The sequence below is a fragment of the Chiroxiphia lanceolata genome, chromosome W (assembly GCF_009829145.1).
Source record: "Chiroxiphia lanceolata isolate bChiLan1 chromosome W, bChiLan1.pri, whole genome shotgun sequence".
Taxonomy (NCBI): Eukaryota; Metazoa; Chordata; class Aves; order Passeriformes; family Pipridae; genus Chiroxiphia; species Chiroxiphia lanceolata.
In genome coordinates, this window is record NC_045670.1 from 8,569,140 (window position 1) to 8,593,396 (window position 24,257).

The 24,257-nt window shown below is 46.5% G+C and overlaps 1 protein-coding gene across 1 annotated transcript in view; it reads right to left on the reverse strand.

The window, feature by feature from the left end:
• LOC116780026 (SET-binding protein-like) overlaps positions 1–22,555 on the reverse strand; it is a 404,692-nt gene extending 382,137 nt beyond the window's left edge. Inside the window, exon 1 of the mRNA XM_032674528.1 lies at positions 22,064–22,555. Within this exon, the coding sequence (XP_032530419.1) occupies positions 22,064–22,555 (492 nt within the window). The remainder of the gene's footprint in view (positions 1–22,063) is intronic.
• Positions 22,556–24,257: the final 1,702 nt, after the last annotated feature.

Below are 24,257 nucleotides of genomic sequence, written 5' to 3' on the forward strand. Positions count from 1 at the left end.
CTGCATCCTGGAGACATGCCCTGCCCAATGTAGCTGTGTTCTCAGCAACATGGTCACAATACTTGTAACCGTTGCCTGTCAAGAACAGACTCATTAGTCACATAATCGATTACACGACTAATGCGTTTGTGTATAGTTATATATATATATATATGTAGTTGGAAAGTGTAGGATCTGGGCATGACATAGAATAAAGGTGGATAATGGCCTAGTTTCCAGTTAGGACAAAGTTAATTCTCTCACAATTGCCATGTGGGTTTGTCTAGGTTGTTATTCTATACCACCCACATCATCGCTGGAGGGCACAGTTTCAAGGGGAAGAAAAGGAAAACACACGGCAGAAGTAGGGTCATTTTGTTTTGGTTTTTTTTTCTGGGGGAGCAAAGCAGCAAACAGAATGGTGCAGTTGGTACAGTCTGGGCAGAGTGGAGCGGTTGGTGCGATCCAGTACGGTCAGTGTGGTTGAGGCAGAGTGGAGGGGTTAGCACAGCACAGATGGTCTGGCTTGGGGGGTTTGTCCGTTATGGTTTTCGTTGTGTCGGGCTCAGGGAAAGGAGGCACCAGCTCTGATGGCATCTGCCATTTTCCCCTTTGTCTCAGAAAAAGCCATGTGACCAACAGCCAGGCTGCGGTAATGTCCACTATTTTTCTCGGGAAGTGGTGTGTTGCTGGACATGGTAACAACAGATTGGTAGGACTTCCATAAGCATTTTTAGTTTGTAATTGCCCTCTTTTATACACTGTTATTATTAGTATTGTTGCTGTTTGCTGTACTGTTTGTTTTCCTTATCTCATTACTGCTTTTCCAGTAAATTGTTATCTCAACCAATAATCTCTGCCTTTTTGTCCCTTTCTCACCAGAGGGGGTAGGGGGAAGGGAAGTGGCTGCTTGGAGCTTGATTTCTAGTTGGTCTTAAACTACAACAGTGAGACACCTCTGTCTGTTCAATTTTCTGCTTGCAACCTTAGGAAAGTGCTGAAAACCTATGTTCTTGGTTGTATTTAAACATGACAGTTACAGGGCACTGCCTTCAATTTCTAACTCCTTTCTCCCATCTCTGCGGTGATTCATTTTCTTGTTCCACCAGGAAAGATAGGAGGGTATTTTTTGGGAAAAAGTCATGGCCAAAATCAAAACTCTTTCTTCTTTTCCCTTTCAATCCCAGGCCACCCTTTGCATTCATCCTTCAGTGATGTGGCATCGCACCTGGTGATAAACTTTCTGAATCCCTCAGGCCATCACCAGCAGTGTCTGCATGGCCATCTCCATCTAGCAGAGCCCAAATCCTCCTTTCTCCTTACCTTGATGTTTAAATTCATCTCCCACTAGGCTGACAGCTTTTCCTCAGGAACAAAGCACAGCCCTCATGAACAAACATTTCTACCATCTGTGTCCAGCAGCCACAACAAAAACAGCTACCCTTATTCCCAAAGCCTCCCACAATTTCCCCCAGGCCTCACAACACGATGTACTTTCTGACTCCTTTGCCACTCTCAAAAAATAGATTTGGTTGCTCTGTCCAGTCTTTGGGTTTATTTATTTATGGACCTTTATCCTACCTGTGTTCCTTGTCGAGTCTGTTTGGGGTCAACCTCTATATGTGTTTTCATGCAAATGGCAAGACTGCAGTCAGGCAGGGAAGATGCAGGTGAGCAAAGGGGAATATAAGGAGGGCATAAAGCATTTTGACTTTTTCTAATCAGGGATTAACATATGGGTTTTAATAAGGAGACTCCCTTCCCAGCTGACAGCAGCTGCAGCTTCTGACTTGCTTGCAGAGTGGCAGGTAATTGAATCAAAGATAAAAGAAGAGGACAACCCTTCCTTGGGGAGTAGGAAACACAATACGAGTTCTTCTAAAATCCCTGCAAATACTGGTTGGGTTTTAGGTCAGGCTCTCCTTCCCCTTTCTGGCCTGTGTGCTTCCCCCTCTCCTCTTGCAACAAAGGGAAATTGGTAGTTTTCAAAATTCTTCTGAAAGTCAACCCAGCAGATGGTTCTTTCCATGCTGGGAAGGGAACAAAAGAAAAACAAAGATGGACATGGTGGTTGGTCTCTGACCCAGGCATTCCACATAGGCCTATTAAACCATGTGACCAAGATGGACAGAGTCAACTTATATCTCCAGCATGCAGCTACTGTACCCCACAGGCTCATGTTAAGTTTTATTAGATTAAATCAGGCCAGATAGACTGACAAAAGACAGGGTTTCTCTATATTTCCATCCCACCTTTTCAGCACCTTAGGACAATACCTCATGCCAATATCTTAGCAGGTAGAAGTGAAGTTCAGTGGCCAAAATCACAATGTAATAGTAAAAGGCTTATTTAGACAGTAATTAGTAATTGTCCTACTTTACCAAAGTCTTATGTACACATCAGTAATATGAACTTCAGCAGATGCAGAAAGCCAAGAGTAAGTCACTGTCAGCCCTTCTATCACACTCAAATGTCTCAGGTTAGGGATTTGGCTGTCCATCATAAGCTGCCCTCCCTTTCCTTTAAAACATCCTCTTCCCTCTAGATGACATCAACAGCCAAATTACCACTCTCTTCAAGGGTGCCCCAAGCAGACCCAAGGGCTCCACATTCCAAGTACCCAAGTTGCTTCCAAGGATGAACATGGTTACCCACCACAGCTGCCAAGTAAAGCACAGGGAGCAGCAAAGGATGTGCTGCCCTTCCACAGAGTGCCCTGTGCTTCCAAATTCCCATGAAGCACATTGGCAGTTGCCGTCACCGAGTGACTGATAGCAGCTCCTGCCCATGCTGAATTGATGACTTAAGGACAGATTGATCCCTCCCCATCACGCTCTTCCCAGTTCCTCTTCCAATTGCTGTGTGTGTGTCACAGAAGGAAACAGACTTCCCTAACCCCCACCCCCCTTCAAATCAGGAATATACTTACAAGTAATGCACTGGAATTAAAACGAGAGAGAAGAGGTTGGAGGGAATTCATTCCAATGATTACATAAATCATTGAAGAAAAGTATCCCATGGAAAGCAAGAGGATGTCTTTGGGAAGAGTACTCAGTTGAGTGCTGGTGAACACAAATTCAGAAAACAGGCAAGACAAATTAATTATTCCCATCTAACCTGCACATACATGGGATATAAGAAGTAAAACACATGTCAATCCAGTATTATCAGTTCCCAGTGGAAGATGCAACAAGTGCGTTCAAGTTCCCTGCTAATATAGATATGCAGGAGACTGATGTAAGGACTGTCCTGCAGCTGAAAAGACTTTGGTGGGAAGCAAAAATGAGGAATGATCAAGCACCTGCTAGTGCTGCTGCTCCTCGGTGGAAAAATATCTGCCTCATGTTATTTCTCTTTGTCTTACATTTCATCAATTACACCATCTGGGAATACAGCAGGTACCTGCCAACCTGTCATTCATTTAGGTGAAGCTACTCAGGCCAGCACAATATTTTAGCATATACTGGAGTTGTCTTGGTTATTGACAATGTGTCTCAGGAGGTGAGACTTCCGATGGAATAGAAACCTCTCCCCCTAAAGTATGAATTTTTAAATTTTTTTTAAATTAGGAGGTGTTTAAGTGGAGTATGAAAATGAGTAACAGTTTTACTAAAAATGAAGAACAAAACAGAACAGAACAACAACCAAACAATAATAGAAAAAAAAACGTCACCCACAACCACTCTTTCAACTTCGTGTCGCCAAGACAGCAACGCAGTCCCAACGCGGTCAAGTGATCATAATGTAGCTGGGACAGAGTCGCAGCTGCGTGAGCAGTAGCAATGGTGGCGGCACTGGCAGCCACGCAGGAGCGGCGACTCCGGGCAGACATGCCGGCGACAGCAGCAGCACCACAACTCCTAGGCAATACAGAAACTGCAGCAGGAAGCTCAGCCCCAACCCAGCGTGGGGGTAGCGAGCAGCAAGAAAAACTGGCACGGAGGCATGGGCAGTTGCCGCATGGGAGCCAGCAGCAAGAGCAGGTTTGCACGGGGCGGCAGAGCTCACCACACACCAAGGGGACTCCCCTGGCTGGTGCTTGTGACAAACAGGAGGGCTCCTCCCCAGTATGGGAACGGTGAAAACTGGGGTGCAGGGTGGCTCTGGGGGACGCACTGGCCAAGAACTCCCTCTCAGCTGCAATCTCAGGAACCAAAAAGAGCAAGTTTATGTCCTTGCCATCTTGCCAGCAGTTTTATTCTCTTAAATTCTCGTGGTATTTTTCCAGTGAGACCCCCTCCTCCCTCCCTGCCCTGGGGGGTGGGGGGGGGGGGGGTGTCCCTCACACTTCTCCAAAACCACATGATGGCATGAAGAAATTACCCTTAACCATAACAGGAGTGCAGGACAACATACTGAAAAAAGTCTACTTAGAATTACAGTGTAGGCTCTACCTTGGAGGTATAGAAAACTATTTCCTACGCGTCCTCCTGGAAACACTTGTCAAGTGTGTTACAGAAGTGCCTTTTCACAGAAGTACCATGTGGGGAACCAGCAACATTGCCCCTTGGTGAAGCAAAGGCGTGATTGGTGGTGACACATCAAACATCCACTGCTCAGCCCTCTCCTCCTCAGACAGAGCCATCAGCAAGGAGAGTGGGGCCGTGGCCTCTAGCTCATTTGTTTGTGCCACCACATTCCTCTGGAGAGCAGGAGTGTTGGGCAAGGCAAAATTATCTGCAAATCCCTCAGGGCTGATTGTCATCTTTCAGCTATGCAGATGGAGAGTGGCTCACAAGAAGCTAGGATGCTGCAAAGTGCTGAACTTCCTCAATGAACCACCCAGTTTTATAGTGGTAGAGTTGTTGTAACACAGGTGTCAATAAATTATCTCTCTCTACAAGCCTTGCTACCCAGGTGAGACAGAGAGTCATAAGAAACTGATGAGAAGATAATGAGTCCTCCAGTAGAGGTTTGCTGACCATCCTACTTGGAAACAGTGTCTTGCTACTGGTGCATGCACCATGCCTTGAGAATCCCTCTCCTGATAGCAACCACCTGCAGCTCAGAGTCCAAATATAGTTATGATGTAGAAATAGCCCTTCATGTCCTGAAATGAAGGAGCCAACAGCCACTAGTCTAATTCATATTAGAGGTCATGTCAAGAAATGGAAAATAACACTCTTCCAAAACACAGCTAACTGGACTTGTCCTCAAGGTTCACATATCAAATGGAATCATTTTAAGGTTCAAGAGTTGTAAAAGTCTCAGCATTAAAAAACAAAACAATGCATGTTTATTCTGGATATTTTTAGACTGGTTTCCTAAGGAAACAAGGTTAACGTCACACTGGGTTCGTGTATATGTGAATGCACACATAAACTCCTTGCCTACCTGCATGATACTCTCTTCAATGTTTTTTGAACATTTTGTCCAATTTTGATCAAATTTGATGTAAGAACAGAAATCTTTGTGATACAATATTCAAAAAACTTTTATTCAAATTGTTCGCTGGTCAGAAGAAAGGGACCCCTGAGGAGCTCCCAAAGAGGGCTCGGTCAACAAGTTCACTCATCCTTAGACACCAGACAAGACACATAAGAGGAAAGTGGTCAGAAACCAACTTTCACAAGTTTCAGTGCTCTTAGAAAAAGAAAAAAAAACAAGGTGAGGGAACTAGGTGAAACCCCTCTTTCCGGTGAAATGAACTCAAGATTTGTCCATCACTCAGTTCCACTGACTGCAGAGGAATGGGGACAGCAAGAAGCCCTTCTGGGAATGAAGCATGTGAAGAATTGGACCTGACCTGAGGGGGCTAATGGACTGTGCATGTGTATGTAAAAAAGGGATTAAAGATGAAAAAGTTGGAGGCAAATCAGAAGGTATCTGTGGTCAGACATGCCTGGAGGGAGAGGAAAGGGATGTGCTGCATGTAGAAACATGCTGGAGGAATGCGAGCATGTGCATGAAGGACGACATCTCTGTGCATCCCAAAACTTCTGCAAATGAAGACAGAATCAGTAAAGAGGTTTGCAGCTCTGGGTGCACATGCCAGTGTGTCGTGTCTCCAACACATCTCTGTTAGCTTGGAGACCATGGTGCTTTCGAAACAACCAGTGTGCACTGAATTGGCCAAGCCTTTATGAGGCTGCCAGGGGCATCACCCATCCCCTCCTGTGGTTCAGTGGTAGGGACTATGGGACCCCCAGCTGGACCCCCAGCTTCCTGCACTGGTTCCAGTTACTTCCTCAATTGCTTCCCTGCAGCATGTCCTAACCCCCCAAACCAGCACTGGTGACGTTTTTTCATGGTTTGACAAGAGAGGCACAGCACAAGCAACAAGGAAATGTCACAGAGGGTCATCTAAAATTGCAGTGTGAGGTAGGGAGGGACTTCTGCAAAACAAAACCTGTCCTTGACACAGATGGCCTCTGCAAGCTCTTGTCATATGGCAGCTAATCAAATACACTAGTCTTCCTCCTTTGGCACTCTGTGTTCAGCAGTAAAAGCGTGCTTAAACTTCTCCAGTCCACCCCTTCACAGTCAGACATTTGCTTCTTTAAGAAATACTTGACTATATGAAAAAAAAGTCACAATTCTTTGCCAGGTAGAAAGGGACCTGGGAGTTTGGATTGACAGGAAGCTGAACATGAGCCAGCAGTGTGCCCAGGTGGCCAAGAAGGCCAATGGCATCCTGACCTGTATCAGGGACAGTGTGGTCAACAGGTCCAGGGAAGTGATTCTTCCCCTGTACTCAGCACTGGTGAGGCCACACCTGGAGTACTGTGTCCATTTCTGGGCCCCTCAGTTCAGGAAGGATACTGAGGTGCTGGAGCAGGTCCAGAGAAGAGCAACAAGGCTGGTGAAGGGACTCGAACACAAGTCCTATGAGGAGAGGTTGAGGGAGCTGGGATTGTTTAGTCTGGAGAAGAGGAGGCTCAGGGGAGACCTCATCACTCTCTACAACTACCTGAAAGGAGGTTGTAGCCAGGTGGGGGTCAGTCTCTTCTCCCAGACAGCTATCAGTAGGACAAGAGAGCATGGTCTTAAGCTCTGCCAGGGGAGGTTTAGGTTAGATATTAGGAAGAAATTCTTTACAGAGAGGGTAATCAGCCATTGGAATGGGTTGCCCAGGGAAGTGGTGGATTCTCTGTCCCTGGAGGTTTTTAAGGTGACTGAATGTGGCACTTAGTGCCATGGTCTAGTAAACACGGCAGTAGTGGATCAAGGGTTGGACTTTATGATTTTATGATTCTATGACTGGGAGCAGACAGTGAGGGATGGGCATCAGCTGGCTCAGGCAGAGCACCAAGCTGGAAAAGACACTGACTTATTCCCGTCACAACATATCCATGACACGATGCAAGGTGGACACTTGCAGGCTTTGGAGAAGAAGGAAGGGTAACAGCCAGGATCCAGCCCTCCCTGCTCATCACAAGGAGGATTAAACCACCTTCAGGAGGGACCAGCCTCCTCCAGGTGACTACACTGAGGCCCAAGAGGACTCAGAGCCCAGTCTGGGCACCTCAGGTGCCTTCAAGGACCAAGATGAACTTGGGTCTGAGTGGTTCTCGCTCATAGCAAAACTGTTTTCTTAAACTCTAAAGTTTTTACAAAGAAATTAATTCCTGTTCTCTTTTTGGGGGGAGCCTGAAGTAGTTATGGCATCCGCAACTTCTCTGGGCAACCTGTTTCAGTACCTCACTACCCTTTGGTGGGAGGGCACCAAACTGCAGCTGTTTCATTTGTGCTTTCAGCAATATGGTAGAAAGAAAAGCTAGCCAAAAAGAAATCTGGGATGACTATCAAAGAGCTGAGTTTGTGCAGCTTTGCACCCACACATTTGTGTAGAAAGACTGTAAAATGCTAGGAGCCTCCTGCCTGTTAGAGCAGCTCTGAATTGATCTCTCGGCTGCTCAAAAGCCAGTTTCACCTTAAAGGCAACTAGAAGAACACTTCCCCACTGTGCTGGCACTTCTGAGACTCTTCCACTATTCCATAATGTGGGAAGAGGTTGAGGTTTACTCTGCTGGTGTGAGTTTCAGGTACCTGCCACCAGCATCATTTAGAGCAGCCTTAAGGCTTTACTTAGAAAAGTAGGGACCAAACCAACACAGAAACAGGTCCAGGCTGAAGGGGCTATGGAGACTCCATCCTTTGGAAAAAAAAAAAAGGAGCTGTAAATCAAAGTCTGCCACTTCAAGCAGGTACCACCACAAACACCTGAGTGACTTCTCCTTGCTAAGCCACATGCAGAACAGGGAGCAAGCACTTAAGTCAACTCCCCAAGGCACCTTTGGGATCACAACAGGAAGAGCTGACTCAGAGGACATCGCACACGGGATGCCCTTAGCAAAGAGGAATAAGCATATACAATGAGCAATCGGATGATCATGCACACAAATCATTGGGGAAAGGAGTCTGGTGCAAGGGGAAATCCGACAAGAGCTGCAGATGCATGTGAGAACCTGGAGGGAAAGTTCAATGTGCAGTCGATGCAAAGGAGGGGGAAGGAGGGGGGGGCAGCGTTCATGATCTATAAGAAGGAGGGGTACAATAGGGAAAGCATGCTAATGAGAGAGTCCTCAAGGAAAGGAAAACAGCAGGAGAAAGTGCATGTATGGGGCAGAGGAAAGGAAGACTATAAATTGAATTTCAAGGCTAGAACTGCTTCCTGTAAAGAAATGGCAAATACCTACAGGAACTCAAAGGGAAAAAGTGTAGCAAGAAAATTCAAGGACAGAGTTTCCTCTGCACACAAAGAAGTTTACTTCCAATTGATTTGCTGCTGCCTATCTCTCAGTAATAAATGCATTCACCCTTCCCAAGCTCTCAAAAAACCCCAGTGCAATAATAATTACAAAAAATGAGTTTACATCCCCTGAAGCAGGACATTATGCATATGATGCAAGGTCCAAAGAAACTTTGTCAGGTTATGCTTAAAGAAAGAAAGGATGGAAAATGAAGTGTTTGCAGACACAAGAAAACAGACAGAGCAGCAAATATGGGGGGGGGGGGTGTAATAAAACAAAACCAGGGAAATACTGCTTATCTGGGGCTTGTTAATTCTATGTGACAGGGAATGCTGATGAATTGCTTCATTGCATTTGGTGCTACGCTTTCAGTGTCCATGTTTCCTTATCTAAAGGAAAAGGCACCTTTAGTGATGCTGAGGATGCTGGACTCTATCAACCCTGCTGAGGTGGGAGAGCACCAGCTGCAGGGCTTGCCAGCATGCCAGCATGCCAGCAGGACTCCTTTGGGCTACTGGCTTTTTTTTTCCCTCCCTCTCCAATCAGACTACATGAAATGGAGCCATTTGTGGGTTTAGAAGTGGCAAGGGTCCAGCCCACTCCATCTCCAGGCACTGAAGGGTTGAAATAAGAGAAACTCTTACAGAATGTTTGTGCACTTTCCAATTGCCACACAAGCAGCTGCAGGGACAGCCCAAACTACAATTCACCTTCTGAGCAGCCTTGGGAAAGGGGGTTGGAAACTACCTTCAATCTTATTTTCTAGTAGGGGAAGCTGATGTGAAACTTGGCATGGTCCATGACTTAAAAGAAACCCCAAAGTTGTTGTGTTGCAGCCAGCATTCAAGGTTCCCAACACTGATGCTCTCTCACTTCTCACTCCAGGGCATCAGCAACTGCACCCAGTAAGATCCTCTCCTGGATTCCTTCCCCTCCCATTCACGATCGCATAACATCCACAAAGTGATTGCTCACACGGAAAACCAACATGAGTGTTAATGTATGCTTATGTCTTTTAGCATAGTGTAGCAGCTGTATCATGGCTAGGCTTCGCGAACGAAGATTTAGGAAGGCTCTATCCACATTTGTTACAGGCACGCTGGTGGTTAATGAGGCCAATACGAGATAGACATGTCCGATTGCAAAAGGCACAGCAGAAAGACTCCTTAGATGGTATATTCTGCAAGACACGGTTCTTTCTGCGTTGTCTTTTCTCCTCAGAGAGTGATCCTGCGTGCGTTCTCAAAGGAGACAGTTGCGTTATAGATGGTGTGTCCTCCAGGCCTCCCGATTGGAGGTCAGAGTAGACCAGTTATGATGATCAATATGGCCAAGGCTGAGATGTTGTTTCAGGGAGTCCTTGTATCTTTTCGTCATCTACCGCCACCACCTGCGTCTCTTAGAACGCTTCCATCAACGCTGCCTCCTTACAATCCTAACATCCACTGGTCAGATTATGTGACCAATACACCCGTTCTAGAACAAGCAACAGTCACAAGTATTGAGGCCATGTTGCTGAGAACACAGCTGTGATGGCAGGGCACATCTCCAGGATGAAGGACCACCGCCTCCCTAAGATCTTGCTTTATGGTGAACTTGCCACCAGCTGCCGCAAGAGAGGAGCCCCGAAGTAGCAGCTGTAATCAAAGGCAAAAAAACCCAGCCTTGTCACAGAGCCCCCTTCTAATCAGTATTGCACCCCAGACCACAGCTTTAGAAATCAGACACTAAGCCCTATTGCCTAATTAGAAGAGCAGTGGAAAGTTTAGGAACTGGCATATCTTTTTCTCCCTAAGTGGTCACTGAATAATGCTATATCCCTAGTTCACAGTCCCTTTTTACATTGTTGGCATTACCAGTCCCTTTGTGTACCCACATGCTGTTACTTAAATTGCTTCCATGTTTCATTACTTGCCCTCTGTGCTGTATTGAAGCTCATGCTGAAGTGTACTGCAAAGCACTGGGGACTACTGGAGATGTGGCTGAAATTTTTATGCAACAAACTTAAGTAATTTTTCAAGTTCTGATAGAGTTTGCTCCTACTCGGGAGGAAAATAAATTCAGGTGTTACTTCATGAGGGCAAGACAACTGCTCCTACACACCAGAGACACAAGAATGGCACTTGCATGCTCAGCTGTCCATCCTTATATATGGTCTGTGGGGCCTCTCTATATGCCCTGTTTCCATGAGCAAGGTGGTAAACCTCAAATAATGCTGCTGCTCCCATGTGCAAGGGAAATGTGTACATTGGGCCAAACTCTCCTCGCAAAAAAATCCATGGAGGACAGTGGAAGGAGTTGAAAGGTCTGCCCCACTGGTTTAAATGCATTGTTCCCTCCTGCTGCTTCCAGTAGCTGCTTTTCTGGAGTTTGTACTGATTAAAGCAACAGACAATCAAACAGCCTAACTCTGAAATATCAAAACTGCCAGAATCATTTAAATGGGACAATCACTTTTTTTTTTTTTAACCACTACCACAGTTCTCAATGGTTCTGCACGGACATGCAGAACCATTGTCCTGTGGGGCTGTCCTGTACAGGGCCAGGAGTTGGACTCAATGATCTTTGCGGGTCCCTTCCAACTCAAGATATTCTATGTTCTATGCAGAAGGTTCCTGCATACTCCTCTCACAGGGAAAACCCATAGTTGGACCAGACAGGTCACAGCTCCATGTTTCAACTTGCTGCTTCCTCCTATCTTCCCCCAAAAAAATCTGTCATGAGACTATGCATTGGTTATGAAAGCAATTGCACTATCAGGACTGGGACCCTTCTCCCACTTATTTCGTCTCTTCCTGTAGTGGCCTTTTATCACTCTGCAAGTATTCAGGGAGGAAAGGGAAGTGGAAATGAGACATTGCTTGGTGCTAAGAAGACAGCCCATTCCTCTCATAGGTGGGAAATCTCAGTGTCGTTATAGGGTCAACCTCTGCTGTGCTAAAAGGAGATACTTTTTTCCATGCACATAGACTATGCCAGTTAGCAGGATTCTGAGCAAAAAAATCCCCATGATTTGTTGTTTTCTTTTCAAATTCAGCTTCTAAGAGAAGCACTCTCAGAGTGAGCAATGTTATCCCCTTGGGCTCTGCCTTGATTCAATGGGAAATGTTGATGCTTCAAAAAATGATTTAGAGTTATGAAAATTTGGTCTAAGTCAGTCTGTCGAGGAGGCTGTCTCCAAGGAGAGCCGTTGGCAATTATCCTCCTCAAGGCTTCAAGTAGCCCTTTGAGCATTCACAAAGTGTCATATGGGAGAAGAGGGATCCAAGTTGCATGAGTAGGAAAGTCAAGTCATGCCCAAGCTCTAATCAGTAGGTGCCTACATCCCAGATGATTCGTCCAGGTTTGGAGATACTCATGAGTCTTTTCATCAAATCTGGGTTCCTGTTTGTCATGGTTTGAGAGCCCCAAAATCCAGTTCTCGAGTCCTAGCCTCCCTACCACATCTCAGCCCAGTGTGAGATGGGTTTTCCAGACACCACACAAGACTCAAAATGGGGGAAGGGATTATATATTACAAGACTGTACAAAATAATACTACAATACATTACACACACAATCTCAACTATCTCTACCATGACAAAACAGTATTTACAATGGATCCAAATCTCTTCTCCCTTCCAAATAAAAGTCCAGGAGGGAAGAAGGAAAGATCCTTTCTACTTTCAGAGCAGCATTCTCTTCAGAGTAGCAGTCTATCTCTCTCTCTTCCATGCAGCAGCTGTAGCTGGATCTCTGCCAGTACACACGAGGGGGGTATCCAAGCCCTCCTCAGCCTTCGTCTCCAAGCAGGGTCTTCTCTTCCGTGGGCTGCGTTTCACCCGGACAAAGGTCGCTTCACCAGTCATGTCAACGAAATGCAGAAGCCTTCGTGACGGTCCGTATCTTCAGGGGATTCAAGCTCCTTTGCAGAGCTCCCGTGCTATGACTCAAAACTGCCAGCTTGGCAGTAGCAGCAGGGGGGGCCAAGGTCACCCCCTCCGCATTCCTTTTCTGAGCTTTCAGCTCCTTTCTGCAGTGCTGTAGCACTCCAAGACTCTTTCAAATAAGAGGTTCATCATCCTCCTCCTTTCTGGAGGGGTCTCCAAGGAGTTTGGGGGGGTTTTGGTTTCAGTTTCTTACCCAAACTTTCTCTTGTAGAGCTTAGTTCTGCTCTCTCTGCTGCGGCTGGGCTCTCTTTCTCTTCAGACAACTCTGTGTCTCTCTCTCTTCCATCTCTTCTCCCTTATCTCTTGGCTCTCAGCCACAATCTCCGGCCAGTGCTGTTCTGCCACTGCTGCTGCTGCTGCTCACGGTGGAGAAACCTCCCCCAGTTCATAGCTACAGGCACTTAGCCCAGTCTTATGCTGTTCCAAGTCCCTGTAGGCCCCCCAGCTGGGGCTGGGGGGGGATCAGCCCCCAATGGGGTTGCGGTCCCTTCTCCTCATGGCTCTACAACATGGCTACGTCTCCTACAACTACAACAACTATTTTCTTTTCCAGTCTCTATCGGGACGAAGTTGGGATGTTATTTTTGGTCTGTGTTTGGCCTAGCCACCTGCGAAAAGGTTATGTTTTCTCCTGCCAAGTCTGCTGGATAAAGCAGTGAACTTGGCCTTGGAGGGAGAACTTCTGTGTAAACTGTTTTAATTGGTCTGTTGTGATTGGTTCATTGCTCGTCAAGGGCAGTTGGAGGACAAAGTGATGAGGAAGGTGAGGAAGGCATCCCCCAGACTCAATTGGAAAGGACCCCCCCCAATCACTGCGCCTGCGTCAGGGGATTTCCAAGGTGCTCACGCATGCGCAGGAGGGGTGCACTTACATAACAGAAGGGGTGGGATTGAGAGCCCCTGACGGGGCGGGGGCGTCAGGTACTGGCCACACCTCCCTGGGGCAGGTGCTCTCAATAAACTTTATAAGGCAGACTCGTTTCTGGTGGTGGGCTCTTCACGATGGACCAAGTTGCTTCTAGCGGGGACGCCTGCTGAAGTGGGTGTTGAAAGAATCTTAGATGATGCAGGACTATACTGCTTCAGGCCTGCTTGCACAATCCGGCCTGCGTGCCGGACGGCAGGGACCTGTGTTCTCCAGCAGCAGATGTGTGTCCTTGAGCAGCAGATATCAGAAAGCTGCATAGAGGAAAACAAGGAAGGAGGTTGTTATCCAGAGTGTGAGAAACCAGAAGATGGGGGGGCCTGGAAATGTGCCTTGGCTAGTAGAGCCAATAAAGTTATAGATATAGTGTGTGAAAGTAAATGTAACCAATAGAAAGTTAGAATAGAGCGTGTGAACCCTGTAGGACCCTTGATAATGGATGTATTTTGGGAATAAAGTTAGACCATTTGACTGTACCTGGATGAGGATGTGCCTTTGACTCTCCAGCTCATTTTTTGCATCTTCTCGTTTTATCTGGCGCCCGGAAAGGTGATAAAAAGCACGAAAAGGTAGAAGAATGCGGATAGCCGACTGATCTCCTTGCGGTGAGACGCGGTTGGAGACGGGAGAGGCTGATAGCCGAGAGAGGCTGATAGCGAGAGAGGCTGATAGCCGAGAGAGGCTGATTGGTAGCCGAGAGAGGCTGATTGGTAGCCGAGAGAGCTGATTGGTAGCCGAGAGAGGCTGATTGATAGCCGAGAGAGGCTGATAGCCGATTGATCTCCTTGCGGTGAGACGCGGTTGGAGACGGGAGGTCGTGGGCCAGTCGGCGCGAACCGAGTAGGAAGGGTCGCTACCTTCCCCCTGTCATTTGCTGCAAGCATGGAAGCAGAGTTTGCTGCAGCTAAAAAGCTGCTGTTAGCTATCCTTGCTAAGCAAGGTGAAACAGTAGCTGAGAAGGTATTCGACAAGCTTATTGCTTGGACCTGTGAAAACGGTTTCTTTAAAGTGCCCCCTCTCCTTTTCGCCTTTGATGAATGGCGGGGTTTGGGAGATAGACTTTGGGACTTGATTACCCTCGCTGCTACTACGAAACTTCTCGGCCGTGCAGTCATCCTGCTGAACAGGGAGTGCGTCGCGGCCTGGCACACACTGCCCCGACCGAACTGTGTGAATTCGAACCGTGGCCGCCGCCACCCCGTGCAGAATCTGGTGCACGAACACGAGAGAGACTATGGCCGGAAACCCTCACGGCGTAGCAGAGCAGGGCGAGGCAGCACCGCGGGGGTAAAGCAGGAGCGCCCGAGAGCCGGCAGGAGAGCAGCCCGGCAGTAACGGTGCAAGAAAAAACCAGGAGCGGCCCCAGAGGGAAACTGGGATGGAGCAACTCCGGAAAAGTATCACTTCTTGTTGAGAAGGGGAGCAGGCTAGAAGGCTGCTTTCCCGTGTTTCTGTTAACTCTCGTGTTGACTCTGTTGTCTGTCCAGTGTGTCGTTGTGGGCTCACGGTGTTGCTAACTATGCCGTGCTAGTGTGTGTGTGTGTGTGTGTGTGTGTGTTAGGGGTTGTGCGTGTGTGTGGAGAAGCGACCATGGGTTTGTTAGTAACTGTTAAAACCCAGGGATGAGGGTCCGGAAGAGGTGTCTCGGATGACACAGGAGCATAGGAATTTGCCTTTAAGATTATTCAAACTGCCGCCGGTGCCGGCAGCCGCAGCGGAGAGGCGGCTCGGGGCTGCAGCAGCGAGAACAGACACTAAAAAACTTCAGCGGGTTCTCTCTCCCTTCCCCCCCGCGAGGGTAGGGGGGGAGAGCGAGCGGGAACAGCAGCAGAGGCTGCAGTGAGAAAGAAAACCAAGTGGTCGAGAAAAGAACGCAAAATCTCTCTCTTTAGTCCTTCTACTCACTTGTAGATAACTTAAACCCAAAGACTTGCGTTTACCTGCAAGCTAGTATGTAGACAGTTTTAGGGAATTTTTCCGGGAAATGAGTATTTGTACGAAAATCTTAGTGAAATGCCTTATTCTTAGCTGTTTTACCCCTATAAAACCCTTCTGAAAAAATATCGTATTCAGCAAAAGAAAAAGCAAAAAGCAAGGTTTTGACAAAAAGGATAAAAACCGCCTTGCAAAACTTTGCCTTTGCCTTAGCAGAGAAAGAGATAAGGTGTTAGTGGCTCTCACAATAGAGATAGTTTGTTGCCGAGCAACTGAGTAGGAGACCTCCTCTGGCCAAACTCAAAAAAAAAAAAAAAAAGGGGGGGGGTGTAGAACCCTCCTGCTTTATAGAGGCTGCAACTTTGCAATCTTCTGATTGGGGAAAGAAATATTTTTGCCTTACAGTTTGTGGGAGGAAGGGCAAAAAATCTAAAAAACCTCTCCTGTCTCGCTTTGAATCTCCCTGCCTACAGGATAGGGGGAGGAGAAGCGAAACACTGCAAACTGAAACCTGAGTCACATACCACAGTAGAGATTTAAAGAAAAAACAAAAACAAAACAAAAAAGTTAGAAATAATATTAAAATTAATGAAAAGAGTCACAAATAAAAATGTATTCATTCTCAATCTGTCATTAGTAACTTCTCATGAATAGAGGAGCCAGTCTGTGGCTCCAGGAACTTGACCAGAAGCTGGGAAGATGATGCAGAATACAGTAAATTAAGGAAACTATTCTAGTTACTTTTTCATTTTTTCTATTAATCAGGACAACAACCACCAGCCATACATTGGCCATCAGTGCAGGCCCTGTATCTTAAAGAACAAATACATTGGTTTTTTTTCTTTCTTATGTACAGGTCTCTGCCTAATAAATATTACCAGAGTAAGAAGGTTTTTGCTTCTTAGATTGGTATACCAACAATGTATTTTAACTATTGTTCTATGATGTATTGCTGGTAAGCAAGAATCAGAGTTAGGATTAAAACTTACATTTTGACTCTAATATAGAAAGTCATAATAGGATTAAATTTGTATTATGAATTTAGCTGGAATTGAAAACAAACTCCAAATTCTATATCAACTGACTTTGAAGATCTCTCACTAGCTTTTAGAGATATCTCTCAGTGAATTTACTTCATAATAGCCAACTGGAAAAACTTTAAAAGGATGGATTGCTAGTATAGTTTGAATCATACTGTCAAATTACCAGACCAATACTTAGTTATTGATATTATATTTCTACTGCTCTCATGGAAGTTGATATTGGGTGCATATGCTTATCCAGGAGTTTTATAGCAAGTGGCAAGAATTGTTTAAATCTCTCTCTCCTCTCTGACTTCTGCAACATATAAAAGAAATCTTTTAATTACAGCTCCACACAAGATTATAAATAACAAGGCATGAAGTGCTGAGGCCTCACAGAAAAAGAGCCCTGTGTTAGAAAGCAAGACAGTGGATGGTTAGCAAAGCTGTAAATGAAAGGCTGATGTTTTTTGGACCTCCCCCTCCTTCTCCCCCCATAGGCCCTAGCTCGCATCATGCCCGCAATCTTTCGATAGCCTGCTAACTTCATAGCATGATGGTTTCTGTTGTTTGAAGCTTTATCTAACTTGTGCCTTCCTTTACTGCATGCCTTAGTTTAGTGAATTTTGATCATGTCCTGGATATTTTTTCTTTATGCTCTTAATGCTCTTGGGTTCTGCCTGATTGTATTGCACTACCTGCTTTGTCCTACATGATTCTCTACAGCCTTTTATTAGTAACTGACAGCCAACCACTTCGTACTATAAAACCTATTTCCTCTTGTATGGTCAAGTTACAAAAATTCTGAAATTTGAAATTCTTTTGTGAAAATTGTTTAATAGTCTAGGCTCTATTTTGCAGAAATTCAAGGATGAAGGACCACCGCCTCCCTAAGATCTTGCTCTATGGTGAACTTGCCACGGCTGCCGCAAGAGAGGAGCCCCGAAGAAAAGATTCAAGGACCTCCCTGAAACACATCTCAGCCCTTGGCCATATTGATCACCATAATTGGTCCACCTTGGCCTCAAATCGGGAGGCCTGGAGACACAGCATCTATAACGCTGCGGAAGCCTTGAGAACACACGCAGGATCACTCTTGAGGAGGAAAAGGGCAACGCAGGAAGAACCGTGTCTTTGCGGAATACACCATCTAAGGAGTCTTTCTTGTTGTGCCTTTTGCAAACCGGATATGTCTGTCACGTATTGGCCTCATAAGTCACCAACGTGCCTGTAACAAGTGTGGATAAAGCCTTCCCAAATCTTCGTTCGCGAAGCCCAGCCATGATTTTGCAGAAATTCCACAGATTCATTCTGTAATCCGAACCCATGAGGTGAAACACTCCTGCTCATCTATTCCAACTTGGAGATTGCATCTACATTCAACAGTAGGATGCTGACCCCCTGTATGCTGACTACAAAGAGATTATGATTACCTGCAACCACGGCATAGCATGCAAGTGACCCTGGCTGACCCAGTGAAGCAGGAACAGCTAGAGCCTATTCCGATCTCTTCACTAAAGATGGATATGGTTACAAAGATGTTATTGTCTACCCTTTTCGTATTAGTCCTTTGTTGTAGATATTCTATGTTGTTTTCCTTGTTTTTCATCAATATGCTGCTTAACTTGTTCAACAATGGCAGGATCCAACCACAGACCATGCGGTGGGAATGTATTTGTGCTTCATTGGATGATGCAAGTGCTGATAGATGGGAACTTTGTCCCCGAAACAACCATCTTGTATAACTTAATCTTAATTGGTATTTTGCTATTAGTTGACAACTCTCCAAAAACATTTGACAGAAACAGTGAAAAAGAAGATGATGTTAAGACAGACCCTGAGATACAGCACGCCACAGGCAATCATATAAAGACCCATCCTTATATGGGATACTAAGCTCAAAGTCAACAAAGCTAAGCTTTTTATTCATGCAACAACTAGCCTAACAGTTTAATTTCAGTACAAAAAAAAAAAAAAAAAAAAGGGGGGGGGAGTGAGGAAAGATAGTTCATGAGGTGGTCTTGCTGACTGTTTCTTGAGGTTGCTTGCCTAAATAGCCAGAATTGTTTTAAACGTGGTGGAGAAGTGGAGCTTTTGAAGTTTTTGTAGTGACTACTGACAAGTTCTCTTTGAAGTCCAAAAGCACATTTGCATAGAGAAGTGTGTGTTTTGCTGTAAAATAGGAGTATATATTTATCTTTAAATTATAAGAATGTTGTATGTATTTGGGTTTGGAATTGAATGTGAGGCAGAAATATGTTATGTTTTCCTGTTTTCCAAGTTATACTCTCATAAAAACAAGAAATGCATAATTAGATCTTACTCATCTGAGGGCAAACACAAGAATGATAATTTCTCAGTCCACAACCAAAACATAGTAAAATACAACTCAAAGTATGTTTGTGTGAGAGCATGAAGTGATGGCCATCACGCATGAAAGTTGTGTGAATTGTATGCATGTGAATGTATGAATATATGATTATTAATATATCTGGTTTTGCTCACAAATGCATAAACCATATTACCTCACATATGCATAAGCACCTTTGGATAAAGAGTAGGAGACACATAACCCTGAGTTAATAAAGTTTCATTTGCAAAATAAAAGTTTTCAAGAACCACATGGAACAAAGAGTTGAACCAAGCGAAAGACCATCAGTCAGGCCTGGATTGTGCAAAAGGGGGAATTGTGAAAGAATCTTAGATGATGCAGGACATATACTGCTTCAGGCCTGCTTGCACAATCCGGCCTGCGTGCCAGAACGGCAGGGACCTGTGTTCTCCGCAGCAGATGTGTGTCCTTGAGCAGCAGATATCAGAAAGCTGCATAGAGGAAAACCAAGGAAGGAGGTTGTTATCCAGAGTGTGAGAAACCAGAAGATGGGGGGGCCTGGAAATGTGCCTTGGCTAGTAGAGCCAATAAGTTATAGATATAGTGTGTGAAAGTAAATGTAACAATAGAAAGTTAGAATAGAGCGTGTGAACCCTGTAGGACCCTTGATAATGGATGTATTTTGGGAATAAGTTAGACCATTTTGACTGTACCTGGATGAGGATGTGTCTTTGACTCTCCAGCTCATTTTTTGCATCTTCTCGTTTTAAGTGGGAGCCTGCCACCCCTCCGGAACACACAGCTGCTACAAAGAGACTTTATTACTAGTTAGAGTGGGTAAGACTTCTTACAGGTGACACCTAGGTGAGTAGGGTGTCGAGCTATCTACTTGGGTTTTTGTGCACTTTTTCCTCCGCCCTAATTCTTTTCCCTCAGGCGCCTGTTTTTATTCCCCTTTTTTCCATGTTTGCACCTTTTTCTATAAATAGCTATTTTTGCCAACTAGCAACGGTGTTGGTTTATTCACGTTCCAGAATCCCTCGAACCTGTTTTTCCCTGACATATTAACCCCTTCTCCCTGTTACACAGTCTAAGTGTGATATGTTTATATTTGCAGAAGTGCTCATTGGCTCAAACCTCAAGGGTCACCACCCCCTGGGGCTTACCATTTTAGAACTTCAGGGGGAAAACTGTTTTCCCCCACCACACTGTCTGAACTCATCATGATGCCCACATGCTACTAAGGAGCTGAGTTGCATCATGTATCCTGAGCTGCATCAAAAGAAGCATGGCCAGCAGGTCAAGGGAGGTGATTCTGCCCCTCTACCACTCTGGTGAGACCCCACCTGGAGTATTGCATTCACCTCTGGGATCCCCAGCACAGGAAGGACATTGACCTGTTGGAGCAAGTCCAGAGGAGGGCCACCAAGATGATTTAGAGGGATGGAGCACCTCTCCTATGAGGAAAGGTTGAGACAATTGGGTTTGTTCAGCCTGGAAAAGAGAAGGCTTCAGGGTGACCTAATTGCAGCCTTCCAGTACCTGAAGGGAGCCTACAAGAAAGACAGAGGGGAACTTCTTACAAGAGCATGCAGTGACAGGACAAGGGGGAATGCTTTCAAACTGAAAGAGTATGTTTAGATTAGATATTATGATGAAATTCTTGATTGTGAGGGTGGTGAGGAACTGGCACAGGTTGCCCAGAGAAGCTGTGGATGTCCCATCCCTGGAAGTGTTTAAGGCCAGGTTGGATGGAGCTCTGAGCAACCTGGTCTAGTGAAAGGTGTCCCTGTCCACAGCAGGGGGGTTGGAACTAGATGATCTTTAAAGTCCCTTCCAACCTGCTCTACTCTGCACTGTTGCTGCCTCACCTTGAGTACTGTGTGCAGTTTTGGGCACCACAATATAAAAAAGACATTAAGCTATTAGAGAGCATCCAAAGGAGGGTCATGAGGATGGCGAAGAGTCTGGAGGGGAAGCCGTATGAGAAGCGGTTGAGGTCACTTGGTTTGTTCAGCTTGGAGGAGACTGAAGGGAGACCTCATTTTGGTCTTCAACACCGTCATGAGGGGAAGCGGAGGGGCAGGTACTGATCTCTTCACTCTCATGACCAGTGACAGGACTCGAGGAAACAGCATGAAACTGAGTCAGGGGAGGTTTAGGTTAGATATCAGGAAAAGGTTTTTCACCCCCAGGGTGGTTGAGCACTGGAACAGGCTCCCTAGGAAGCACCAAGCCTGAGTTCAAGAAGCATTTGGACAACGCTCTCAAGCACATGGTGTGATTCTTGGGGTGTCCTGCGTAGGGCCAGGAGTTGGACTTGATGATCCTGATGGGTCCCTTCCAACTCAGCACATTCTGTGATTCTATTGTACTGTGATAAAGCCTCAACCTGACCAAAGCTCCTTGTCTAATACCTAGGACAGAAACATCACTACACCCAAAAGACATGAGTAGTCACCAGTTGTCCCTCTCCCGACCAGCACTGCTTAAAACACTCAAACTAAATTTGTTTAAGACTAAATGTAGATGACACTACTGAAATCAAGACAATGACAAATAAAAGGGTGAAACAGCTCATACAAAGAAAGGATTTTCTTTCTTTCCCCCTCCCTCTTCCTCTCCTTGACTAAATGAAAAAATAAAAAGATTAATTTTTACCCAAAGTACCAAAAATTTCTCTGCAGAAGGATATTTCAAGAAAATGATATGCATCTGGGAGAAAATGAGACTTATAGTGGAAGCATTTTCTGAAACATAACTATAGTGTTGCTCACACAATGCTGTAATCAAGAATAATGAAGCCCTTTTCCCAATATTCAGGAATAGATTCAATTGTTCACAATGCACATTCCTGTATTTTAAAAATGCAGTTGAAAGCTTTAACTGCTGAAAGACTCAAGCATTAGCACTCAGGCACAAAGCAATTTAGAAGTGGGCCCCTTCATTTATCACTTGTGTAATTATTAATCTTAAACCTCGAGTACAAACAAAAATAGAAGAGGTCCAGTTGAACCTTTGATCCCTTCTGAATTGGTTCATCTGAGGGATAGTTCAAGATCATTCCCACAGCATATGTGCCGATGCAGGATGACACCCACTATGTGTTAGCTCCTCCATGGCCAAACAGAGCTTTGCAAACCCTGCAAAGGTTATATCTTGGACACAAACTGTTTGAGCAGGTTTAATCCTCCCCTCTCCTTCTGCTTTCAGGAGAAAGGGGAAATACAGAAAAGAATAGGACTTACCTTCTTTCTGGAGTGCAATCTGTCCTCCTCTTTAGCTGCTTTGCTATTTTTACCAGCTCTAGAAAGCTTCTGGTCCCCAGACTGCTTGATGGTGATTTTGATCTCGGGAGGGCAAATATAGTTCTCCAAGTTCTTTGGGGGCTTCTTAGTTCTCTTGGTGGTCTGTATCTTTAGTTTTAAACTCCCCTCTGTAAAGTTAGCCTCCTTGATAGAAAATTCCTGCTCCTCCAGGCCATCTCCCACCACCCATTTCTCGCTGTCTGCATTGGAAGTGGAATCCACATCTCTCCTAGAACCCAGCTCATCCTCTTCCTCCGGCTCCAGCTTTTCACCACTCACCAGGATCTCTTTCCCTGAGCCCGCCATAGGCAGCATCATCTCCCCTGCACAGCCAGAGGCAGACAAAGGCTTCACAGAGGTGACAGCGGCTGGTAGAAAGTCTGCCTCACCCCTCCTTTGCCAAGAGCTGCCCAAAGTCTCCCTGGGCTCCATAGCAATACTACAACGCCCTGGAGTTTTATCCGAGGGAAGGGGAGCACAGGAGGGGATGAGGAAAACAAGGGCAGGTACGATCCAAGGGAACGAATGGTAACCGTATGCCAAATTCAACGTCCTGATTGCCCAAAGGCTGCAAGGAGCTCAGAAGATACCAAATCTGCCACTGCCAAAAGAAAAGAGAAGAAAAAAAAGGAAGTTAGCATGTGCATGCGTATTGAACGCGAGTGTGGAGATACCTGAAACAGGATGTGCTTGGGCTTCTCCTGCAGCATCTCAAGGGCTTTCTGTCATGAGTTTAACCTGTGGCCAGGTTTTGGAGCAGAGGGGAGCTATAGGGTGGCTTCTGTTGGAAGCTACTGAAAGCTTTCACTGTCCTATGAAGAACCAACGGTAGCTAAATGCAGGAGGGATTTCCTGCCGCTGGTCACGGCTGAGGCCAATGAAAGGAGCTTCTGTGATTACATATTTAAGAAAAGAGGAAAAGAAGGGTGTTGGGGTGTTGTGCAGAAGGAATTGGAGCCGGGAGGGTGGCGGAGGGAGCCTCCGTGTCCCGCGGCCCTGGCCCAGGAGCAGGCGCGGCGGGTGCCGCGGCCAGGGCTGGGGCGGTTCCCCGCCGCTTTCCCCTCCCACTGCGAGCGGGGGCGGTGGCAATGGCCCGGGCCCGTGCGGCAGCTGGTCTGAGGGCAGGCGCGGTGGCTATGACCCTGGGTCCGCGGCAGCTGATAGCTCGGAGCACACAGTGGCGGCTGCGGGCGAGGGGGCAACTGGGGCTGGGACCGGGGCCCTGGCTGAGGCGTGCAGCCCCGTAGCACCCCCCCTCCCGTCCCGGCCGAGCTGCCCGTGCCGAGCCGAGCGGCAAAGGGGTGGCCAGGCTGGGGCCGGGGCATGCGGCAGCACGCAGAGCAGCCCCGCGGCCCCCCTTCAGGCCCGCCCCGGCCGCGGGCTGGGCCAGGGTGGCAGAGCAGCCCCGCCAGCAGGCGATCTCTCCCCCCTCCCGTCCCGACTGAGTTGGGACAGGACGGGAGGCCCTGCCGCGGTGCAGCTGTACCTAGGATGGAACAAGTAGATGCATAAAAATAAAAGAGGACTGCTGTCCTGCCGTGGGAGGCCCAAGAGGGAATGAAGTCCTTCGGAAGATCTGTGACTCGAGAGAGAAGCCACGCTGGAGCAGTTTGTTCTGGGTAGGACTTTGTAGTGCCTGTGGGGAACCCACGCTGGAACAATACCCTCTGTCAAAGACTGCATTCTATGAAGAACCATCAGGGTATAGAGGCCTCCTGCACCCCAGGACCTGCGTCCCGGGGGAGGAATGGACCCATGTTAGAAGGGTCCACCGAGGACTGTTTCCCATGGGAGGAATCCATGGGACAGGGGAAGGACTCGGAGCTTTGGCCCCCCTGTAGCCTATGGTGAGGGACCATGGAAGGGTGGTCTACAGGTGCAGCAGATTTGGAAGACCTGGTGCCTTGTAGGAGGAGGGAGAACATGGAAGGAAGGAGGGGTGGTTAGAAAGTGTATTTAAAACTGTTTATTTTCTTAATCTTTAGCTTCTATTCTGTTAGTAATAAAATTTTAGTATTATCCTCACGTTGAGTCTGTCTTGCATGTGTGGCCTCTCCCAGCTGTTAGAAATTTTCGTGGGGGTTTGGAATCCGGCCAGAATCAAACCACGACACTTTCCTTGAAGCAAAGTGGG